Source organism: Barbus barbus, assembly GCF_936440315.1.
Source record: "Barbus barbus genome assembly, chromosome: 38".
Taxonomy (NCBI): domain Eukaryota; kingdom Metazoa; phylum Chordata; class Actinopteri; order Cypriniformes; family Cyprinidae; genus Barbus; species Barbus barbus.
Window position 1 is genome coordinate 26,752,565 of NC_136716.1, and position 22,010 is coordinate 26,774,574.

The window sequence follows — 22,010 nt, forward strand, 5'->3', positions numbered from 1 at the left end:
GTTGGTTTTTGATGTTATCTGTAAGGCAGAATATACAAATATACAAAAGCAATAATAAAGATCATAAAGATAATAAATATAAAATATAAATATCAAAAAATCATTAAAAATATAATTTAAACAAAAAATTTAAATGTACAGCGAAAATAGTATTTATACAAAATCATGTGCATTTAAAATATACATTGACGAATATTTATAAATTATGGATGTGCAGCATATTAGTATTGGCTGATATCAATGTTTTTTTTAATTATCACATTATTTGATTGATCAGAAATGTCTATTTTTTTCTCATTAAAACAGGTTATAAACATGAATGTTAATGAAATCAAGATCAAGAGTGTCTGGAGTCAGTCTGAACTCACATCTAAGGAGGCCTCACGCATGTCTGCGCTGCTCTGACCTCCACACTGACCCTCCAGGTTGGCCGAGGGGTTAAAGGTCATCTCTGGGTGCATGTGGCTTCTGGGGGCGGAGCTGTGCTGATTGGGCGGTGGCCTGCAGCCGTGGGGCGGGCCGCTGTGATGTAACGGCTGCATTCTGTGCTGCAAAGGATTGTGGGATTGATCTGTGTTGAGGGGGTGAGGCGTCTGTGACAGAAAACAGAAAATACACATGAATGACATAAAGGATGCTCAACATCGCTATCATCTGATATCATTTTTTTTTTTATTGTATCATATGATTAAGATCTTTTCTAATTCAGTCGGTAACAAAATAAAAATGGAAATAAATAAATTATATATATATACTGTAAAAATATTTTTATACAGAAAAATTAGTTTAAAAATGAAAGAGTAAATTAAAAGATTTATAAATTAAGGATGCACAACATATTGGCATTGGCTGATATTAATGTTTTATGTATCATGTTTTATCGTATTTTCCGATTAAAAAGAAATATATATTTTTTTCCTGATTCAAACATTTTCTCTCAGGGTACAGATATACAAAACAGTTATCAATATTTTCTGCTTTGCATATAATAATATACATACAATAACGACAATAAATATTTAAAGTAAAAAATATTATCCGAAACCAATGAAAAAAGACAAAAAGTATAATAAAATCTACAGTAAAAGTGCAATAGTTTAAAATAAATAGCAAATAAATGAACAAAAAAGGAAATAAACAAAAAATATAATAATATATACATTATATATTTATATATATACAGTTATACAGTAGTCAACATTTGAAGTGGATCAAAACCTTTCATCAAAGCTTTTAATTATTATGTTTTTTGTATATTCTGCCTTACAAAGGATAATTATAATAATAACTTTTTATTTAATTAGTTGTTTGTTATTTTATAGTGTGTGTGTGTATATATATATAATAAACTAAATAACTAAATAAATAAATAGTTATTATTATAATTATTATCCTTTGTAAGGCAGAATATACAAATATAAAAAAAACATAAATACAATTAAAAGCAATAAAAAATAACTACAATAAAAGCTATAATGGTGTAATACTTAAAAAATAATAAAAAGTAAATAAACAAAAAAATATTTATACAAAACTGTGTATATTTAAAAAATTAACAACACAAATATAAGTACAGAACATCATGAATGTAAATAATACTGCATCAGTAGTTTGTGTGTGTGTGTGTGTGTGTGTGTGTGTGTGTGTGTGTGTCTGTATGTGGTGTTGTGTTCAGAGACTCACGGCATCCTGCAGCGTGTGCGTCAGGCTCTCAGAGGTCGAGAGGTCAGCGGGGGGGTGAGACAGGTGAGGCCTCTGAACGAACTCACTCACTGATGATGATGATGCTGCGTTGCCATGGGGATAGTCACCAAACTTACTGTGGCCCTGGAAACGGTTGCCTGGGAAACAGAGGTTACATAAGAACGTGCACATCTGTATTTACATAAGCTGTGTCCGAAACCACTCCCTATCCCCTATATAGAGCTCTATATCGGACGTGGCCCATTTTGTAGTGCTGTCCGAATTCTGAGTGAACGACTTCATTCTCTATATTCATTCACTACTTTTTTACCCACAATGCATTCTGATTTCGAGTGTACAACTGATGTACACTCACTGAAGCACTATTTCCCACAATTCAATGCGGCGATCCGATGAGCTGGAATAGAGTTTGAATGAGAGATGCCGCTTACATCTTTCTTTTTTCTGCTTTAACGTTTATTTCATGCATTATTAATAGGTTATTCAAATTTATGATGCCGGCATTAATTCAGTTTAGTATTTCACTAATTTACTGGGGTTTCATCGTTGTTAACTTAAAAAAAAAAAGATACTTTGGTGGATGATTTAAGAATGTTTGTTAATCACCTATAGGTAGAGTATTCCTTCTGATGTAAAATTAGTCGCTCTAACTGCCCGTTCACACCAAGGACGTTAAAGATAACTATAAAGATAACGATATTAGAGTTCACACCAGTAGATGATATTGTCTGTTTATTCTAAGCACACGCTCGTCTGCCGCTTTAAATTCTTGAGCTCGTTACAGCAGGATTGATTCTGATTGGCTTTCAATGTTTGTATCGTTCATCAGCTGGAAAAAATCATTCTGAAAGTGATCCCAATGATATACAGTCATGGCCAAAAATATCGGCACCCTTGGTAAATATGATCAAAGAAGGCTGTGAAAATTAATCTGCATTGTTAATCCTTTTGATCTTTTATTTAAAAAAATTCACAAAAATCTAAACTTTCATTGGAGAATAAGAATTTAAAATGGGGGGGAAATATCATCATAAAATAAATGTTTTTCTCTAATACACGTTGGCCACAATTAATGGCACCCTTTTATTCAATACCTTTTAAAACCTCCATTTGTCAGTTTAACAGCTCTAAATATTCTCCTGATAACACCTGACAAGAGATCAGAGACCATTCCTTCATCCAGAATCTCTCCAGATCCTTTAGATTCACAGCTCCATGACGGTGCTTCTTCTCTTCAGTTCACCTCACTCATCTTCTACAGGGTTCAGGTCAGAGGACTGGAATGGCCAGCAGAAGCTTGGTTTTGTGCTCAGTGACCCATTTTTGTGTTGTTTTTGAGGTTTGTGTTTGGATTATTATACGGTTGGAAGATCCAAACATGGCCCATTATAAGATTTCTAACAGAGTCAGTCACTTATTGATTTTTTATCTGTTGGTATTTGATAGTATCCATGATGCCATGTGTCTAAACAAGATGTCCAGGACCTCCAGCAGAAATATAGGCCCACAACATCACAAATACAGCAGTATATATCATTGTACACATGGGGTACTTTTTATCCCTGTGTTCACCAAACCCATCTTGAGTGTTTGCTGCTAAAAAGCTCATTTTTTAGTTTGATCTGACCATAGAAGCCAGTCCCATTTGAAGTTCCAGTCGTGTCTGATAACTGAATATGCTGGAGATTGTTGTTGGATGAGATGGGAGAATTTTTCTTGAAACCCTCCCAAACAACATGTGGTGATGTAGGGGCTGTTTGACATTTTATTTTAAGGTCTTCTGACCCCGAGACTCAACTATTTTCTGCAATTCTCCAGCTGTGGTCCTTGAAGAGTCTTTAGCCACTCAAACGCTCCTTCTCACCGTGCATTAGGACGATATAGACACATGTCCTCTTCCAGGCAGTTTCCTAACATTTTCTGTTGATTGGAAATTCTTAATTATTGCCCTGATGGTGGAAATGGGAATTTTCACTGCTCTAGCTCTTTTCTTAAAGCCACTTCACTCATTTGTGAAGCTCAATTATGTTTTGCTGCACATCAGAAATATATTATTTAGTTTTTCTCATTGTGATGGATGATTAAGGGAATTTGGGAGTGCTCAAAATTGTGAATGGGAATATACTTTTGAGATATTTTACTCATAAGAATTTCAAGGGGTGCCAATAATTGAGTCCAACGTGTATTTGAGAAAAACATTTATTTCATAATGAGATTTCCACCCATTTTAAATTCTTATTATCCAATGAAAGGTTAGATTTTTGTGAATTTTTTAAATAAAAGATCAAAAGGATTAACAATGCAGATACATTTTCACAGCCTTCTTTGGTCATATTTACCAAGGGGGCTGATATTTTTGGCCATGACTGTAGTTTCTCTGTGCCTTTTTCGTTATGGTTGTGGTGTGGACTCTGCTATTCTTTAATATTGAGAACGATTTTTAGACCTATATCTTTATCGTTATCTTTATAGTTATCATGCTTGGTGTGAACGGGGCTATTGTCATTTTATCTGAGTACAAAATACTGCTTGGGAGAGTTTCAAGATACTAAAAATAAAAAATGAACATGTTTTTTGTTGACAGTATTTTAATAGTATTTAATGAGTATGAACATATAAGCATTACAAAACAAATGAATAATATACCATCGATGAAACCACAAAGCTGTGTAATGTATGTATAGTTACAATAAAAAGTCATTTTGAGTGTTGTTGTTATTAATATGATTTTATAAAATAAGGTACATGTAATATAAAAATACTTTTGTTTGCTAATTCGTTCACTTCATTTCGTTCACTCCTTTCTGGTATAGTGCACTCAACTGCCATATACTATATAGGGATTAGTGAACGAGTAAGCGATTACACAGCTATAGAGTGTCCGTCGTGAGTGTTTCTGGGTAACGGGCCGCACCTGGGCTTATGTACTGGATAGTGCTGTTGTTCTGCTGCTGAGGGTTGGGGTTGGGGTATGGAGACGCTCCTGGGCCGAGCTGAGCGATCATGTCCATCACGTTGGGCAGCACCATCTGACTGGGACTCGTGGTTTTGAAGCGTTTGCACATCAACCCATCCGGATCTTCCTTTATGTGCGGCTCAGATTTGATCCGCACCGGCCTCCAGCCACAGGACGGGTCTATCGTGACCTCCTCAAACTCTGAGCTGCAACGACAGGAAGTAGATCTGTGCAAAACACCTAAACCTACGGTGGCCAAGAGAGCTCAACGCGCTGCAACTTGAAGTGCCCCTATTATGGATTTTTGAAAATGACCTTTCATGCAGTGTAACACAGCTCTAAGTGAATAAAAGCATTCTGCAAAGTTTTAAATCTGAAAGTGCACTGTGTATAAAGTTATTGTCTCTCAAAAGAAAGAGTCGAAAAGAAAACGAGACGTTTTTAAAACAAATCCCGTCAACATGAAACATTAGCATACTGCCCGCACACTTGTTGCGCGCGCAGACCTGGGAAAACCTGATTTTCGCGTTGGGCTGCATGAAAATGCAAATTCAATCTTTGCCACTAGATGCCACTTTTGGCGTTAAATATAGTGGTTTCCCCGGTAATGCTGTACTCAAAGCAGCACTGAGCTCACAAACACTGCTTTAAATGAAATCGACCAATCGGACCAATCACCGCAGATTAGCGTCACGTAAAGGAGGGTTTTAATTGAAATTAATCGTTGAGTGAATCGTTTGGGAGTCGTTGAGCAAATAAGGTAAAAATAAATGCATATTATAAGAACATGAAAGTGTTTTTTTTGACCTTGCATGCATGTCAACCTATTGTTGGGGACTCCCAAAACCAAAATATGAACCTTTCATAACCCATAATAGGGGCACTTTAAGAAAACACATGCAAACAGAAAAAGCACCATCAAATTAAGAAAACATCTTCATCAGTTTGACAGCACGTGTGCTGCAAATACAAAAAAAGCAAAAACAGAAACGTGCTGCAAACACAACCAAACACAAAACCAAAATTGACCATGGTTTTATTATAGTAAAAGTGTAGTACATACCACGGTTAAACTATGGTTAGTGTTTTTAATTTACCATGATTTAAATATAGCATTAATTATGCATTAATACTATTAACTATACTATTTTTATTTTTATTTAAAAAATATATAATACGTATATACAGGCTATTTATTTGTCTATTTATTTATTTTAATAGTAAAACCATGGTTAATTTGTGTAAAGGAATTTGTAAAAGGAGCCAGTTTACATAACATTTCAGAGTTACAGTAATTGTGTATTTCATCAGCTTATTCAGGCTAAAAAAACTAACAAAAAAAGCTAAGGAATCTTATAAAATCTCACCTTTCAGAGTAGACATTGATAAGCATGTCCCAGTCATGTGGTCTGTGCATATTTGCATTTGTATTTGTCTGTGTATTCACATATGCTGTCAAACTGATGAAGATGTTTACTTAATTTACAGGTGTTTTTTCTATTTGCATGAGTTTTTCATTTGCAGCGCATTTAGCTTTCTTGGCCACTGTATAAACCAGCTGGTCTGACTTCCAAAACGTCCAAAGTGAGCACTAAATGTTGACTTACTTCTGAAGAGCGTTCAAGATCCCCCACATGTACTGATCCACCTCCAGACCTTCTAACAGAGCCGCTTTACTGAAGAAGAGAAACAGAAGATCAGTTCTGCATCACTCAAGCATCTCAGTCGTGATCTGAGGATGAACTGGAGGATCTTACTTGCACACCGGACAACTCCACGTGCCCCGCTCACAGTTCAGCTCTAGATAAGACTCCAGGTCAAAGCACTGCAAGAGAACATTATCACAACACAAACACAACGTTTAGACAACATTACCACACATTTTTTGATGCCAAATACTATTTTAGACCCCAAATATAATGATCCTGTTCCCCTTTTAATACTTTATTACTTTAAAATGAATACTTTTAATCAGAAAATGTGCATTAAATTGCCCAAAAGTGACAGTAAAGACATTTATAATGTTACAAAAGATTTCTATTTCAAATAAATGCTGTTCTTTTGAACTTTCTGTTCATCTGTGAATCCTGAAAAATAAAATGTATCACGGTTTCCACAAAAATATTGTGCAGCACAACTGTTTTCAACATTAATAATAATCAGAAATGTTTCTTGAGTAAATCAGTATATTAGAATGATTTCTGAAGATCATGTGACACTGAAGACTAGTGTAATGATGCTGAAAATTCAGCTCTGATCACAGAAATAAATTAGAGCAATATTACTGTTTTTACTGTATTTCATGATCAAATAAATGCAGCCTTGGTGAGCATTACAAATTAATAGTGTTGGCATGGTTATTGATATGTAAAAACTATTTTTTATATTTTATACTTTACTGAGGGCAAAGCAAATTATATATATATATATATATTTTTTTTTATAGAATATGCAAAATCCAGACTGTGCATTAAGCATTGTATTTGCATCTTTTTCTACCCACTTTTAGACTAATTCTAGAAATATTTTAAATTCAATTAAAATGTATTTGCAATAATTTTCACAATAAATATAATTCCCAAGCAGATCTGCCATTAACAGCCATAAAAATTAATTTTTAATTGTTTAAAAGACTGTTTAAAAGACTTCCGGACCTGCACATGTTTGCAGTCGTGGCCTCTCGCCGGCAGCTGAATGCGCCGGAACGTGATTGGACATTTCAGAGAGATTTTGATGGCTGTTTGTTCCACTCCATCATCACCGTTCAGACCGGCACCGGCGACAGACACGGCCACACTGCTGAAGTTCCTCTTCACTGAGAGACAGAGACAGGCTCATAAATACATTTACATTTAGTCATTTAGCAGATGCTTTTATCCAAAGCGCCTTACAAATGAGGACAATAGAAGCAATCAAAACCCTTTGAACAAGCCTTATTATTAAGAATAGAATTAGAATAGAGAGTGCTAGATTTAGAGGGTCAAATAAAGATGGAAGAGATGTGTTTTTAGTCGATTCTTGGAGATGGCTAAGGACTCAGCTGTAAATACAAGACTAATCACTGAGACTGACCAATAGAGAGACAGACAGACTGAAGCGGTACCTTTATTGATGCAGTGTTCGGCGGTGAGGAGTCTCTTCCTCAGTAAACCCTGCAGCACCGATCGAACCGATGGCCGATGGACCAGCTGGAGGACAAACAGGTGCGACTGCAGAGAAAACACCACGCAGACGCTCAAGCGACATTCACCGGATGAGCACAAGAGGAGTGTGTGTGTGTGTGTGTGTGTGTGTGTAAACTCACACAGCAGCAGGCCGACACTGTGATCTGGATGGTGTTTCGGCCGGGCTGACACACGTGCTTCAGGTGCAGGGCTTTGTGGGAAGTCTTGTTGTCGCCCCGTTCGATGGTGAGCGGTGTGGCGTTGACGCTGACCTGCACCGATGCCGGCCAGTTCGTGTACGTCTGCCTGTCTTCATGATGATAACACTTGAACTGAAGATCCAGATCAGACCTGAGACACAAACACAAGCGGATGTGAACAGGAAGTCTTTGTCTGGCTGTTTATATATATCTATACGTGTGCCTGTGTGTGTGTGTGTGTGTGTGTGTGTACGTATTTGTGATAGAAGAGTGGTAATAAAACACAGGGCTGGGAATTGCCATAACTACCTGATTCGATATTTCATTATATTCAATATTTAGCTACCAGATTCAATATTATTGAAAAAAAATAAAATAATATATATATATATAAATATATATATGTATAAAATATACTTTAACTCTTAATGATCAGCATGTTTAAATATTTAATAAACTTAATAAAATATATAAAAATATAATAAAATGTATATTGTAAAATATAATATACTAAAATTAATAAATGTTTTTTTTTAATAAATTTAAAAAATGTATAATAAATAAAAACAGTGGTGTTGTCCAGTATTACAGTGACTTTTTTATTGCATCAATCATTTTATCATAATGTTATTAGAATATATTATAATTAATATTATTATACTAAAATAATAAAGAAAATTATAATATATTAAAACAGTGGTGTGTAACCCAGTATTAAGGTTACTTTTTTATTGTACCAAGCATTTTATAATTTTATTAGAATTTATTATAATAAATTACTTCAATTTTATTATTATAATTATGATTAATTATAATAAATTAAAATATTATAAAATATAATAAATTAAAACAGTTGTTTGGAGTTCAGTATTACAGTTACTTTATAAAAATTTTACTAGAATTTAAAAATCAATTTGTTATCATGGTGTCCATTTAAAAATCCCATTGGTGATGGTGTCTGACCTCCACATGAGCGTCTGGTGGACGGTGGGCCGCAGGTGGAAGATGTGATTACTGACGGCCAGGTTGTGTTCCAGTCTGAACGGCTCCAGAACCACACCGTCCCGAACCGGGAACGTCAGCCGGAGCTCCTCGTTAGGGTTACCTAGGAAACAAGATGGAGATTAAGCCTATTTAATGATTCGAGATTCTAAACAATCATTTTACTTCTCAAGTAAATGTATCTTGATTTAAGAATGTTTAGATATTTGTATTGGAAAACAGGAAAAAAACACTCAGGAGAATCATTTTTAACAGCGTGGCCAAGATGATGTATGGTGATGTAGCGGCTCATACCTGGAGGAGGCGGCAGTGCATTAATGTTGGGTTTGATATCAGGAGGAAACAGGGGCTTCATGTCCTGGTTCGGCGACAGATACGGTGGCATATTACTTCCTGGGGTCACGGGGGGCGTGGGGTCGCCCGGTAATGGAGAGTGAGGGTAACTGCCCACCGGCCGCGGAGGCTACAAACACAAGAAAACACAACAGGTAAACGCCTGAAACTGTGAATAATTCAACTGCTGACTGAACATCTGACTAACGTACCCCACTGTAATGAAAGTTTCCTGTGTCGAAGTTACTGCTGGGTTCCTGTAGTAGAGACAGAGAGAGAGAGACACACTCAATGAGCTAAATATTATGGGATTGGATTGTTTTTGAGATATATACACTACCTAAGAATTTGGCTATATAATATATATATTATATATATAAAATTAGAAAATGTTATTACGAAAATATAAAATATATTAGAATAAATGATTATTCTTATTATTATTATAAAACAATAAAATGGATGATAATTTTAAACAGTGGTGTGTAGTCCATTTTTTATTGTAGCAATCAGTCTCATTATTTTCTTTTAATTTATTATAATAAATTATATATATATACACACACACACACAAAAGTCTAACATAAAATATATTATAATAAATTATTTTATTACTATTAATAAATAGCAATAAAATAAATGATTATATTAATATAATAAAAATTTAAATTGAAAAGAAATAATAAAAAAATATAATACATTTAAACAATTTGTTATAATAAATCATTATTCATTTTATATAAATAAAATGTAATGAAATATGTTTATATATTTGTGACCCTGAATATATATATATATATATATTTTTGCACCCTCAGATTCCAGATTTTCAAATAGCTTTTAGATGATGTATAAATCTCAATTTAAAAACAATTACCCTTATGGATGGTTTTGTGGTCCAGGGTCACATTTGTATTATAAAATTTAACATAATAAAATACATGATAATAAATTATTAATTACATTATTATAAAAAATTATTTTAAGAAATGCATCAAATCACACACACAAAAAAATATTTTTCATAGTGGTGATGATTTAAAAATCGTATATCTCAAGAATCTACATTTTTTAAACATAATTTGTAATAAAGTATTTTGTTATTAAAGGAAGGTGTTTTGGAGGGCAGCATGATGTTAGTGCAGAACCTTGTAGAACTGTCCCATGCCGGCGGTCTGGTACTGTGCGGGCGTCCCGGGCTGTGCGGGCATCCTCTGAGCGGGGTAATGCGGTGACGAGACACCTCTGCTGGCGGCAGGGTTCGGATACTGACCCTGCTGAGAGGAAAACTGCCCGTTTGGTCCGTACTGCTGCCCGTAGCTCCCCTGAAGAAAACAAACACCTTCAGAGAAATCTCAAACTCATCTAAGAACATAAAAACACAGACTCTGGTTTACGGGGGTCAGGTGCATCACCATTAAAGATAAAAACACAACAGACACAGCCACTCATTATCTTTACTATCATATGCTTATTAATTGGAACTGTATTTTTATTAACAATAGATACAACAGGCATAAATGATCATCAGTATTATGCATCTTCAACTAACAGAAAATAATAAACACCCAAAATAATTAGATTTTTCTGATTTTATATAACTTTATGCAATTTAAATAATTTTCTACAATAGGCACAGAGGCCTAATTTTGTGATATTACTGGGGTGAAAGATTTGTGGCACTTTTTTGCCATTTAATGGGCCATTTTATCTTGTTAATTAAAAAAAACAAAAACACAATATAATATAATAGAAACAGAATATAAAAATATAAATACATATATTTGTTAAAATATGTAAAAATAAAAATAATTAAAAATTGCAAATCATTATATTAAAGCAAAAATATAGGTTTTAATATTTTATGCGGTCTACACTATTTTGATATAATATGCAAATGTATGTATATTTAATAAAATGCCAATATTTAGCATATTTGTTAAGTTTATATGAGAAAAATCAGTGTACAGTGACCATTATCATTATTATTATTATTATTATTAAAAGTCAAATTAACTGTATATTTGACCAGTGTTGGGTAGGTTACTCTAAAAAAGCAATTACTAGCTACAGATTACATTAGCAGCCATATCACCCTGCAGCCCAAGACTGGTTGCCTGCTGAAGCTAAGCAGGGTTGAGCTGGTCAGTACCTGGATGGGAGACCTCCTGGGAAAACTAGGTTGCTGCTGGAAGAGGTGTTAGTGAGGCCAGCAGGGGGTGCTCACCCTGTGCTCTGTGTGGGTCCTAACACCCCAGTATAGTGATGGCGACACTATATTGTAAAAAGCACCGTCCTTAGAGGTTATATTTTGATGTTAAATCCTCTATTGTTTTATATATATTGTTTTTTAGTTTTTAGTTTTTTAAACATCAGAAGTAACTGTAATTAAATCAAGGAAAGTAATCCCTTACATTACTTTTGCAATGTAATGCATTATATCCAGTACTGTATTTGACACCTAAGCTGTTTTCCTCACCTCTCCAGGATACGGTCTCTTCACCCCCTGCACTGGCCGTGGCCCGTAGCCCTGCTGGGGCATCCTCTGACCCCCGTACGGCCCCGTCTGGACCCGCGGCTGCCCCATGTTCATGGCCCCAGGGTGGGCAGGGGGCCCCCGGGGGCCGGGATGATTCACAAACGGAGTGCTGTAAGCCTGGTTTGGTCCCATTTGAAAGGAGGAACACATCTAGAACACAAACAAATGAAACTCGTCGTTCAAACTCATTGTTTCAATCAGAAATAATTATCCAATTAGTGTGACGATTATAGACGCTCCCTCACCGGGCCGTATTGGTTCATGTCCTTGTGTTGCGTCTCCTGTAGCGCGGCGACCGTCGCCGTGGCCGTAGCGGTCGCCGTAGCAGCAGCAGCAGCCACAGCAGCGGCGGCAGCGGCAGCAGCTGGTTGGCTGAAGTCAGAAGGGGGGTGTGTCTGTGCAGGCAGGCCCATCCCACCTGTGCGGTTAGGACCGGCCCCGTAACTGCACAAGAGAGAAGAGTTTGGATTCATGAAATGTTCGACAAAAATAAAATTCTTTGTAACTGCTATTTTCTTCTCATTTTTAATTTAAGAATAAAGCTAAGTATATGCAGGTTCTCTTTTTTCTTTAAATTGTTCTAAAGACAAAACCTAAGGGAGTGTTTATTATTATTATTACACGATCTGCAATGAAAGCAAATCAGTGTCAATCAGGACAAATCGCTCTGCAGTGAATGGGTGCCGTCAGAATGAGAGTCCAAACAGCTGATAAAAACATCACAATAATCCACACCACTCCAGTCCATCAGTTATCATCTGGAGAAGGGAAAAGCTGAATAATTAAGACGTTTTTAACTAAAATACGAGTCCATAATAAAGCTTCCTCCAGTGAAAAAGTCCATCTGCTGTTGTCTCTCACATCAAAATCCAGCCACATATTTGTTTAGAGCTGTTTTGTCTTGTAAACGCTGCTTGATCTGTGCAGATTTCTCTCCTGATTCAGACAAAACCACGTTTTAGTGACAAAAACACTTTTTTGGTTAAAAATGTCTTAATGCTGGATTTGTTTCAGCTTTAGTCTTCTCCAGATGTTAACTGATGGACTGGAGTGGTGTGGATTATTGTGATGTTTTTATCAGACTCTCATTCTGACGGCACCCATTCACTGCAGAGCATCCATTGCTGAGACACTGATGCAATGCTACATTTCTCCAAATCTGATGAGGAAACAAACTGACCTGTTCCCGAATCCTCCTCCTCCAGGGTAACTGGATCTCCCGTACATCCCCGGCTGCATGTAAGCCTGGTTTGGATTGACCTTGGAGGAAAACTGCTGCTGTCCAGTAAACTGTCCCGGGTTCATACCTCCATTACCTCCCGTCATAGGGTTCATGTGGCTGTTTGGGTTCATCATGGGGTTTCCCAACACCTAAACACACACACACACACAAACACGCACACACACACGCTTTCTGACATGCACTCAAACAGCAGCATGTGCTTTGAACGGTGTTAAATACACTCTCACCTGACTCTGTGATGTATTGGTGACACCCCATACAGTGGTCACCACGGAAACAGAACCCTGCGGCTGATTGGTGTTTTGTTGCCAGGAGACGGAGTCATATTGAAATGGTGCATCACTATGGAGATTAAAAAGGATGTAAACAGTTAACATGTGCAACAGTGTGTCAATATGTGTGTGTGTGTGTGTGTGTGTGTGTGTGTGAGACACTGACCCGTGTGACAGCGCTGGTTTCATATTGTTGATGTTGGCCTGCATCAGGTTCTTGGCCACGGATGGATCGGCTTGTCTGTTTTTCTGATGACGCAGCAGCAGAAGTCGACCCAGATCCTCACACCACGAGGACAGCAACGCTAAACAAACACAAACACACTTTAAATGGGTCATATTTGATATACGGGTCATATCATTTGAGTTTTTTTCCCTGATGTCCTGGAGCTCTTTTTTATTTTCTCTCAAAAACATGTTTTGAGTTCTGAAAGTTACATGTTTTCATAGTCACCCCCCCCCCCCCCCCAAAAAATCAAAAGATCAAGACAAATTAGATTTCTCATGACATGAGGAATTTATCATGTTTAAAAATAAATAACTAAATATTTATTCTAAACATTGCAATACTATTATAGCTTGTTATTTTTAATTGTTTTTTATTTTTGTATTTTCCATTTTCTTTTTTTCCATTTTAGTTAAAGATTTAGTAATTTTGTTGTTTGTATTTATTAGTTTTTGTTTTTTATTTCTATAGATTTTATCATTTTTTTTCAGTTATTAGTTATTTTATTGCATCAAGTTATGAAAATGAGAAATGTTGCCTTGTTGGCAACCAGCTAAAATAAAACAATATGAATTTTTTTATATTTTATTTTATTTTAGACAGTGTTTTTATGTCAAGTAACGAAAATGTTTTTGTTTTTCCTGCTGCAGGATCTAAAGCATTTGACCATTTTTACTGTATTTCAAACAAATTAAACAATAAAGTAAACATTATTACATAAACATTATGAAGGGTGAAGAACTAATTACACACTCTCATTGAGCTGTTAATAACACATTTTCACTAAATTTCACTACATTATCACAATATTACCACTATATTTCACAATAAATCTGTAGTGCAGCTTCACAAGCAGATACAACAAACACTTTTGAGTCTGAAATAACCACTAAATCTGAAATAGTTTATCAGGTTAGTGGCATCAAATCTACAAAACCGTTGCTACATAGCAAGTAAACAAGATATCCACGGGCACAGAAGTATATTTCGCTAAGTTTTCAGAATTTTATCAGATTTGCCAGAAGAAATGGTGAAGTGTGTGATTTCCCTCAACACTCAATTCATCTGCCATTGGTCGAAAAACAGTTAGCCCCGCCCCCAATGAATGCCACTGGTTGAGCCAAAGCTGTTGTTTAGATGCAATTTGACATTTATCTGGTTCTAAGTATTGCATAAAACCCATTTTGTGGTAAGTCAGTTGCTGGCTGACTGAACAATATCAAGGGTTAAATGTTAATCGTTGTAAAAGGCAAGTCATTTCTGTGCATTTATTGATTTATTAATTTGGTAAATAGCTGTAGTGGGATCATGTACAGTCAACCTCTGATTTGCATCAGGGTTTAAACGAATCTGTCGGGTGTTTTGTTTGCTATGATACCATCAGACTGTAGCAGAAGCTGTATGATGTGTGATCTATCAGAGCTGAGACAGATACGAGCAGACAGGGACAGATCTGCAGTCTGATGAAACACACACACACACACACACACACACACACACACACACTAGAGGGCTGCTGTCAGCTTCACTCACTGATGTCTGTGTCATTTTCTATTTAGGAAAACCACAGTTTAACTATCAGTTTCTACCCTGAGAGACACCCGGACAAAATTACAGACTGTGTATAAGTGTGTGTGTGTGTGAGAGAGAGAGAATTAGATCACCACACTGAATTAGAGCTTATCTTTAATTATATACAGGTTTCAACAGCATGATCAAGTCATTATTAGAGGTAGTTAACGAACTGTGCTGGTAACCACAAGGTTGCAGGTTTAAATCTTGTTAGTTTGAATGAACCACAGAGCTCAATGGAGACTAAAAACTCATGCATTTTCTCCATAGAGATGTCCAAAACAACAAAACAAACATCTGAGCTGCAATGAAGAGGAAGAATTTTAGTGCAAAGAAAAGATGCAGGATAATTATCACAATTAGATTAATCTCAATGAATCGATTCAGAACTTTAATTCAGTAATTCATTTACATAATCACAGCTTCAGGGTAGCATTTATCATCCATTCAAGTGTTTTTGTTTTACAAACGAAAACGCTGACCCATATGACAATGTTTTTTTTTTGGACAAAATATATTTTAAATACATGCTAAATATATGTTGAAAACAGTGAAGCTCAATTTTTTTGGAATTGAAAATATATTTAGTATCAAACTTTATATAACAAAATATATAGAAAATACATTTCCGATCTAACAGTAGCCTACATTTAGGTTAAATGCAAATATAGCCTATAATGATTTTGTAATATTTATATTTTATATATTGTATTTATTGTATGTTCCTGGCTGAATTAATTCAAATTTGTTACACGTTCAGACAACAAATAAACTTTTTCTTCATTGATATTCATTATTCATTCAAATTAATTCATTCATTTTAAAAGTATTAATTCATTTTTATGATGATTTAAATAATTACTAGCTTTTCATCAACACACAACCCCCAGTTTGGGAAGCCCTGCAGTAGGAAACACTGATGTGTGTATGTGTTTAACTCTCTCTGAGCCGCTGGCTGACTGACAGCACAGATACACACAGCTTCAGTGAGAACAGAGACGCTCTCTGGCCGTCTGTCAGAATGATTCTCCGTAACACTCTCAGAGTTACAGTAAGAAACACAAGCCTCGTCCTCTAGAGTAGACAAGTGTTCAACGCCTCCACTTAGAACAGCGCGAGTGTGTTTTACATTCCATTAAGGTTTCATTCATGCTTGAACTAGTTATAAACCAGCAGTGGAGTCTGAGCTTGGCAGAGACCTTTCATCTGATCCCTCATCTAACCTGAACCACGATAATGCTGCAAACACACACACAAGACAATGAAAACACTCAAGCTGTATTTTAGCCATTTTGAACAAAGCTGTGGTAAATGAAGGGTTAATGAGTGTCTCTATCTTCCACAGGAGCAGCTGTGAAATTCCTGCCGTCTACTGAAGCGAAAGCAATTAGGAGCGATTGATCCGCAGGGAAAACCACCAGTGAGATACAGACTCCAGCAGTGTATCAAAGACATAACCGAGCTTCTTTCAATTAAAACATCTTTGAACAGTTAAAAAACTGGTTGAACAATTAAAAATACATAAAATATTTTTACAATTATATTTCAATTATACATTTTTTTTTTCAGTTTTAATTTTAATGATTTATTTTTGGAATCATGTACAATGAAGGATTGTGTGTAACTTTTAAAGGGATTATTTTCTGATATTGACTGTACATTATCTGCTCATTTCATGAAAACTTACCAGATAATGTATAATGCATATATGTGACCCTGGACCACAAAACCAGTCATAAGGGTACATTTTTTTAAATTGAGATTTATACATCATCTGAAAGCTGAATAAATAATATTTCCATTGATGTATAGTTTGTTAGGATAGGACAATATTTGAAAATCTGGAATCTGAGGGTGCTTAAAAAATTTGAATATTGAGAAAATCGCCTTTAAAGTTGTTCAAATGAAGTTCTTAGCAATGCATATTACTAATCAAAAATGAGGTTTTGATATACAGTGCCCTCCAAAAGTATAGGAACAGTAAAGACAAAATTGCTCTATTGGCTGTGGAGTCAAGACATTTGAAATTTACTAAATATCTTCATGGAACATGAACTTAATATCCTAATGATTTTTGGCATAATAGAGAAATGTATAATTTTGATCAATTCAATGTATTGTTGTCTATTGCTACAAATATACCGGTGTTACTCATGACTGCTTTTGTGCTCCAGGGACACATATATACATCTTTACAAATGTACATATAAATAATACTTAAAATTAACAGTTGTTTTGAGCTATATTTGATATTCACAATGATTTTATAATTGTAGAAAAAAATGAGCAACCTGAATTTCACAATTACTTTTATGTCCTTTTTATGTAGTTATTACATTAGGATTAGTTTTGCAATTATAACTTCATTATATTTTAATTTGTTTATGTAAATCAATCAGTTCAAACTGTTTGCTTCAAAGAATCGATTCAAAACTCTGATTTAAAAATGAATCATTCAGATACATTCAGTCTCTCCATAGCATCTCTCACATAGGAATTACTATATATTAATATTTTGAATCAATTATCTGAAGTTTGGAATATTTGAAATGATTCTCAAATGATTCAGTGTTTGAATCACAGTTCATAGAAATCCTCTTTTGGACCCATTTACATTATCAGAGCAAAACGAAATATAAGTTAGTCAATATTAACTTGTTTAAGAAGTATTGTATTAAAGCAATATCACTCTATGATCATCTGCAGCTGAATTCTGCTTTAAAACATCTGTATTAATCTACTCTTTATTAATACCACAGCTACTGACTGAATATACAAATAAATGGACATGAATATTAATTAGAGTTAACTGATTGTATTATGTGTGAAGAAAGAAACTAACACAGCTATCAAATATTTAACCACATTTGACCACAGAACGTTGACCAATCAGAATCCAGTTTTCAAGAGAGCCGTGATCTTAAAGCGTACCGTGATCTCCAGGCTGGTCTCGATCATCAAACAGGAGGTGTCAGTGTCATACTGCAGGATAACACAGATCGATCCCCTTACTGTCAGACGCTCAGCAGTGAACTGAAGAAGTGCAGAAAAACCCCAAACACACACCCAGTCTAGACCGGCATCACACAGCTATAAACCTGACATTGTTTCCTCTGAGGGAAGACTCATTCTCAGACAGTACGAGAATCTCAATCATGCAAACACCCGACACAGCGGCTTTCACTGACCAGAAATCTGTTTCCTATGAAACGCATGACTCTCAAGTTGTTGGATAATCCGTTTCCATCAACACAACGAGATAAAGTCCTCAAAACACAAAACCAGATGCTCAATTATAGATGATTAGATGCTTAATTATAATTAATAATTCTGTCTACACCTGAAGAACAACAATGTGACGCAAAATCAGATGTCGAATACTTAGTTTCTAGTTTTGCTTAGTATATCATACATAGGCAATTCATACTAATTTATTTTCTCAGAACTTATTTATAAATATAATACAAAATAATTAATTACACCAAATTTTATTCATTATATATGAAGTGTTACATCGAAGCTCTCAATGGCATAGGGTTATTATAGCTAGCTAAAACTAAAAAATAAAATGAAAACCATTTTAAAAAAAAAAATTGTTTATGTTTTGAAATTAAAACGAACGTTAACTTAAATAAAATGTTTTTACTTCAACATTTTTTTAGTTAAACATTTAGTTAAAATAAAATACAATTTTAATTAAATTTTTGAATAAAATAAAATAATATTTTCAAATAAAAATGTACTTTAAAAATAAAACAATTAAAATTAAAATACAAATTAACAAAAACTATATAGACAAGTATAAAATAACTAACTAAAAATGACAAAAACACAACAAAATTACTAAAACGTTCATTCTTTAATTTTTCATTTTTAATGTTACTTTTTCATTTTTGTTCAAATGAAAAAATTTAAACCGATTGAAACTATTACTAAAGACTATAAGAGTATCTTAATGATATTAAAATAACTCTGATGCAGACTGTGTCTTAAATGTTTATGGAAGTAAAAATATGTTCTCTGAACTACAAGCCTCAAAAACAGACCATAGCGTGCTCTGCTTCTTTGTGGGTAGGTGATGTAGAAGACTAGTTAGTTACGTCATCGTTCTGCTCAGCTTCTCCCAGCAGGTCCAAAAGCACCATTTCAGCTCATATGGACTCTGTCACATTTTACAGTTTGATAAGGGTGCTGAGACAATCGTAGAGGATGGTGGAGTCTCACCTGCTGATTTGGGGGTGAATTTGTCCCTGTTTGCAGCACAAACGGCCAGCAGCCGATACCCCAGATCCATGTCAAAACCCTGCTGACATGCAACACGACTCACCACCTGACACACAGACACAAATAATATTCAAACATCGCTGAAATCTCAGCATTCACACAAGCATGCTTTGTCATAGTTAAATTGGGTGGCTGCGGTTTTGGGGTTTTTTGGGAATAAAATCTCTGTCCTGATTTGCAAAGCCTCGTCAGGTCGGCCCACGTTAAATAGCACCACACCCTGAGGCCTGAAACACAGACGTACAGGAAGCAATCTTTCATATCTGCGTCTTAATTACAGTTAAACACACATCATGTGTGTCTAAAGCGCCTAATTAAACATCTGAGGGAGGTTTGATTTAGCCCTTTTTCCACATTCTCCTTAAATGCAGCTCAGATCTGCACGCGAGAGCAAGGACATTCTGCTCTTTCTCTGCTGTAGAAATGTGTCGGAGTTCAAACGGCAGAACGCCTAAATCACTTCATAGAATAAAAGTTAAAAAATATAATAGATTTGAACAGAATAAATTCAAGCAGAATACAAGAGAAAAGTAGAATCAAACAGACTACAATATAAAATGAATAGAATAAATTGGAGCAGAATAGAACATAATGAAATAAAAGTGAATTAAAGCACAATGGAATAGAAAAGTAGAATAGATTAGATTACAATAGAAGAGAGCAAAATAAAATAAAATGAATAGAATAAATGTGATGCAGATTAGAACAGAAAAAACAATACAATACAATAAATTAAAGTACAACAGAATACAATAAAATAAAATATTAAATTGGAGCAAAATAGAAAATAATAAAATGGTATAAAATAAAGTGCAATAGGACAGAAGAGTAGAACAGAAAAGACAGAAGAGATCAGAGCAGAATAAAATAAAATGTACATAATATAATAAACTGGAGCCAAACAGAAAAAAATGAAATAGAATAAATTAATGCACACCAGAACAGAAGAGTAAAATAGAGCAGAGTAGAGTAAAATAAAAATAACAAACTGGATCAGAATAGAATAGAATTAATAGAATAGAATAAATAAAAGCACAAAGGAATAGAAGAGTACAATAGAAAATATTTCAATAAAACAGAGCTGAACAGAATAGAATAATATAAAAAGAATAAATTGGACCAGAATAGAATAAAATGATATATTAATCTTTATATTGATCTTTACACAAGGTAACTGTTGGAGCTGGTACAACCAACTGTTCATATTACTAACAATTCGATTCAATTCAATTCAAGTTTATTTGTATAGTGCTTTTCACGATACAAATCATTGCAAAGCAGCTTTACAGAAAATTGTAATTTTATATTTAGGAGTAGGTTATTAGTGGTGACTATGGCAGAAATGTGCAGTTTACACATAATCAAACAGACAGTGAACACTATTAACTGCAATGATTATATGTTGCGATTGCGGATAAACGTTTTGATTAAGTAGCTTTACATATTGTTCATGGGTTAGCATCATCTAACAGCGGATGAAAGCTGACTGCTGATTGGTTAAGTGACTGAAACGGATTGATTTGCCCTCACCGTTAGGCATCCCATCAGGCTTTGCTCAAAGGGCCGCTGAAACGCTCGTGGATCTCCACACCAGTCCAACAGCTCTGTCGCCGCCGTCTGGAAATTTGCTGGATTTTGCAGGTGCTAATAAAATAAAATCACACTCAAATATTATGCTTGTAACAATGTATTTAGTTGTTATTGTTTATGTGAGTTTACAGTTTTGAGGTGTGAATGTGTGAAAGGCCCTTGAAATACAAATATATTCATCACTAATCTACAGGAAATTACTTTCTATTGTTCCTGGCAGTCTAACAATTGTGTTCAACCTGCTCTCCAGGTGTCCTGTAGGGGGCGTCACAGCTTATGAATCTATTCAAACACTCAGAAGAGGGTGACAATCTTATTTTAACTGCAGAGTAACTGGCCAGTGAGATGAATGGAGATCCTAAAGGTGTTTTTAAGCTCTGGGTTTTCTCTTACCTGTTTGATGCAGTGGAGCCGGTCGTTGGTTTGCTGGATGTGTCTGTCCATGGACTGGAGAGAATTCATCCTGCCGGACCGTCTCTGACCCTACCGCCCGGCCATCCAATGCTCAGACCCTGAAAAACACACTCCGTTTAGACACAGTGCCAGATTCAGTGATCAGACGCACCATCTTCAGAAGATCACAGAGGCTTTTTGTCAAGCCAGACAGGAAGAGACCACCTAACAACCAACTAGAACAACCTAGCAACCACCTCACAACAATCACACTTTCTTGAAAAATGTGTAAAAATGAGTCATTCAATAAAATTTTTAACCAAACTGAGAGTTTTCATTTAGCAGAAAAGCAAAAACAATATTTTTAATAATCAATTTATTACGTATATTTAATAATCAACACTCTAATAAAAACGGAGTTATGAAAATTTAAACTGTGGCTAAAATAAAAACCTGTATTTATGGCAGATTTATTCAAACATTAATTAAACAATGAAGACAACAGGTCAAGAAAAAATCAGGGTAATTATAG

General features: G+C 35.0%; 1 protein-coding gene across 3 annotated transcripts in view; it reads right to left on the bottom strand.

Annotated features, from left to right (window-relative positions):
* LOC306857565 (zinc finger MIZ domain-containing protein 1-like) overlaps positions 1–22,010 on the bottom strand; it is a 45,013-nt gene that overhangs the window by 3,375 nt on the left and 19,628 nt on the right. The window contains exons 3-22 of one of the 3 annotated variants that reach the window (XM_079397561.1): positions 21,479–21,597; positions 21,026–21,139; positions 19,436–19,541; positions 13,580–13,718; positions 13,369–13,483; positions 13,079–13,269; positions 12,144–12,342; positions 11,839–12,048; positions 10,508–10,684; positions 9,572–9,616; positions 9,321–9,489; positions 8,988–9,129; positions 7,965–8,175; positions 7,764–7,869; positions 7,315–7,475; positions 6,418–6,485; positions 6,268–6,336; positions 4,619–4,866; positions 1,684–1,841; positions 369–593 (exon numbers count right to left, since the gene is read on the bottom strand). In XM_079397561.1, coding sequence (XP_079253687.1) covers positions 369–593; positions 1,684–1,841; positions 4,619–4,866; positions 6,268–6,336; positions 6,418–6,485; positions 7,315–7,475; positions 7,764–7,869; positions 7,965–8,175; positions 8,988–9,129; positions 9,321–9,489; positions 9,572–9,616; positions 10,508–10,684; positions 11,839–12,048; positions 12,144–12,342; positions 13,079–13,269; positions 13,369–13,483; positions 13,580–13,718; positions 19,436–19,541; positions 21,026–21,139; positions 21,479–21,547 — 2,922 coding nt within the window. In that variant the 5' untranslated portion in view covers positions 21,548–21,597. Of the gene's footprint in view, positions 1–368; positions 594–1,683; positions 1,842–4,279; positions 4,867–6,267; positions 6,337–6,417; positions 6,486–7,314; positions 7,476–7,763; positions 7,870–7,964; positions 8,176–8,987; positions 9,130–9,320; positions 9,490–9,571; positions 9,617–10,507; positions 10,685–11,838; positions 12,049–12,143; positions 12,343–13,078; positions 13,270–13,368; positions 13,719–19,435; positions 19,542–21,025; positions 21,140–21,478; positions 21,598–22,010 lie in introns of those variants that run through there. The other 2 variants (XM_079397560.1, XM_079397562.1) reach the window with 2 other exon arrangements.